General features: G+C 44.2%; 1 protein-coding gene across 1 annotated transcript; it reads right to left on the bottom strand.

The window, feature by feature from the left end:
* Window positions 1–827: 827 nt before the first annotated feature.
* Window positions 828–2,171, bottom strand: LOC140235101 (lengsin-like). Its single transcript, XM_072315139.1, has one exon. The coding sequence runs from the start codon at window positions 2,169–2,171 to the stop codon at window positions 828–830; it is 1,344 nt and encodes a 447-aa protein (XP_072171240.1).
* Between the last annotated feature and the right edge of the window lie 616 nt (window positions 2,172–2,787).

Here is a 2,787-nt window from a genome sequence, read left to right as displayed (position 1 = left end):
GAGTGTAAGCGTACGTAACAATACAAAGATACATAGATTTCTACATTCCGGTCTTTGACATCGAAGTCAAGATCTACCGGGAACACCTTTGAAACTTAGCGATTGTCAATATTGTCAAGACCACACCCATGCATAAAGATAGTTTGATGTCTGCATGCAATAATCGGCTGTAACGTTGATTATCCCTTGGAAGATAACAAGTAGAAATAAGTGTCGAATTGCGTTTGAATGCAGTATATGCAAAATATTAACCACAGCAAGAAAAAGTATACATAGAGAAACATAATTATGACGGTGGCACGACGTTTTGCTCCTGCGACAATATTACTCCGGTATTATTTTCTAAAAGGACTAAGGGTTGGGTTTAGTGTTGCGATAGGGTTTTAGGTTTAGTTCAATGTGAGGATTATTGTTAGGGTTAGGGTTATGTTTACGGGTCGAATTTACGCTTCGGTTAGCTTGCAAATACTTCATGGGGGCAATTGTCGCAGGTGATGTAATGGAACCAATATTATGATATACAACTGCCCGAGACCAACAATGTTCAATACTCTACTGTTTCTATCAATCTTGACATATTCTGCGTCAATATGAAATTTACTTATTGTCATCTACACTGTCCTTTAACATTATCATAAACGTTGTTCATTATTTTGATAGCACTCATTATTCCTACTATTTCGGCATTGGACATCCTTGCTGCCATTGTTATCACCCGGAAATCACCATTCGAAGAAATTAGATAAGCTTGAATTCTTATCTAATTGTTTTCAGTGACTCATCAGTATGTCATAGTTGACTGATCATATGGCTAATCATGTGACTGATCATATGACTTCGAAGAAATAATCACGTTCCCATTTCTCCTCTTCGTCACCTCGCTCTCTCGCTGCATTTTCAAGTTTGATTTCGTTACGCTTTCCAGCCACAAAACACTTAATGAAATCGTGTCCGAGAGAAGAGGTAATCACCTCATCGGCCAGTAGACTATCAATGGCCTCCTGCATGGTGTTCGGCAGTTTTGGAGTCAGCGGCGGGATGTCTTCATCTTTGTACGCATCTCCGATGACTCGTTCGGGGAGAGGCAAGCGGTTGATGATGCCGTCAATGCCAGCAGCGACTGTTGCGGCCAGACTTATATACGGATTACACGCACTGGCTCCCATTCTGTTTTCAATGTACGTGCCACGCCCTCCCTGAATCTTCACCCGAAATGCGCAGGTTCGATTGTCCATTCCCCATGTCGCGTTGCTCGGAGCGAAACTAAACGGCTTGTATCGCTTCAAACAGTTAATGGTTGGACCCATGAGGAGCGCTAGTGCACCGGCGTGCGCGTGTAATCCCGCCACCCAATGCTGGCCTATGGCTGACAGCTTTAGAGGTTGAGAAGCATCGTAGAGGAGGGGCTTTTCTCCGCTGACGTCCCAGAGCGAGTGACAAAAGTGTGCCGAAGAACCTGGTTTGTCTGCCCATGGCTTCGACATAAAGCTGGCCATGTATCCATGTTTCTGCGCGATCTCCTTGATACCACTCTTATAGGTGTGTCCATTGTCCGCCGCCCGGATACCAAACTCGGGCCGGTAGGTGATCTCGATCTGGCCCGTCGCCGATTCCGTGCCGACAAATTCGACATCCACTCCAGCCGCGGGCAGACCTTCTAACACGTCCTGGGTGAAATCCTGGATCTTGAATAGACGCGACGTCGCGTTTGCGTTGGTAGACCTATCGACGGGTTCTTTCGTCTTCTCGTCCAGGAGGTAGAATTCGAACTCGTGCGCGGAGAATAGAGAGTAACCCATTTCTTCCAGGCGCTCAAGTTGTCTACGAGCGATGACCCTCGGGTACGCTTCCACCACTTTCCCTTCGTAAACACCCTCGACCAAGACCCGCGCTGTTTTCTTGCACCACGGAAGTACCTGAAAGGTGGCCAGGTCGGGAAAGCAAACAGCGTCCTCGTAATGAATCTCCTCGCCGAACCCGGTGCCATCGATCGGCTCCCCGTGAGGGTTGAACGACAGGTAGCCCAGGCAGAAATTCTGACCGTGGATCGCTTTATCTCTGAAGTGTTTTACAGGGATCAGCTTGCAGTGCGGAATGCCGTACACGTCGCTCTGCTCGAAGCGCACCGATTTGATGTCAAAGAGATCGATCAACTTCACCGCTCGATCCATCTCGAACTAGGCAAGGTGTCAAACAGAAACGTCGAAATTTGACGGTTATTTGTACATCAACGTGTTTTTCAAATTGCTGAGTATTACATTTCTTTATTTCTTGTAAGCTGAATATTGTCTGTATTTTCTATTTTGTTTTACATCATTAAAAGAATGCTCTATAAAGTTTGTAGGAAGAAAAGGGCAGTTAATATGAAAGTACTGGTCAGGTTGGTTACGTATAAACATGGTTCTACATCATATGACGACAACTTTTGCAGTAGACCAAGAAAGCCCTGCGCCGTTGAAATTAAAATTGAATTGAATTGAATTAAATTCAATTAAATTAAATTCAATTCAATTCAATTTCATTCCATTTTATTTGAATATATACTCCTGTCATCATCTCTGACACCTTCGTTTAGGTCACCAGCGCACTTTAAAGAGGATAAACGTGGTTAACATTAAACTGCGATGCAGATAGGCATGAAAAGAATGCGGTGAATTTATCAATGCCCGAGTCTAAACTGCGGAATTTTCTGTTTAAAATAAATAGAACATGCTCGCACTCTGTGTTGTGTACATGCACTGACCTCATCGTGCACACAGAGACACAAATTAGCAAAATATTAAATCA

This window comes from Diadema setosum, chromosome 11 (genome assembly GCF_964275005.1).
Source record: "Diadema setosum chromosome 11, eeDiaSeto1, whole genome shotgun sequence".
NCBI classification, from domain to species: Eukaryota; Metazoa; Echinodermata; class Echinoidea; order Diadematoida; family Diadematidae; genus Diadema; species Diadema setosum.
This window is presented reverse-complemented; position numbering and strand designations above follow the sequence as displayed.

Excerpts from the sequence above, each read along its gene's own strand:
- LOC140235101 (XM_072315139.1), bottom strand. The coding sequence starts at position 2,171 with ATGGATCGAGCGGTGAAGTTGATCGATCTCTTTGACATCAAATCGGTG.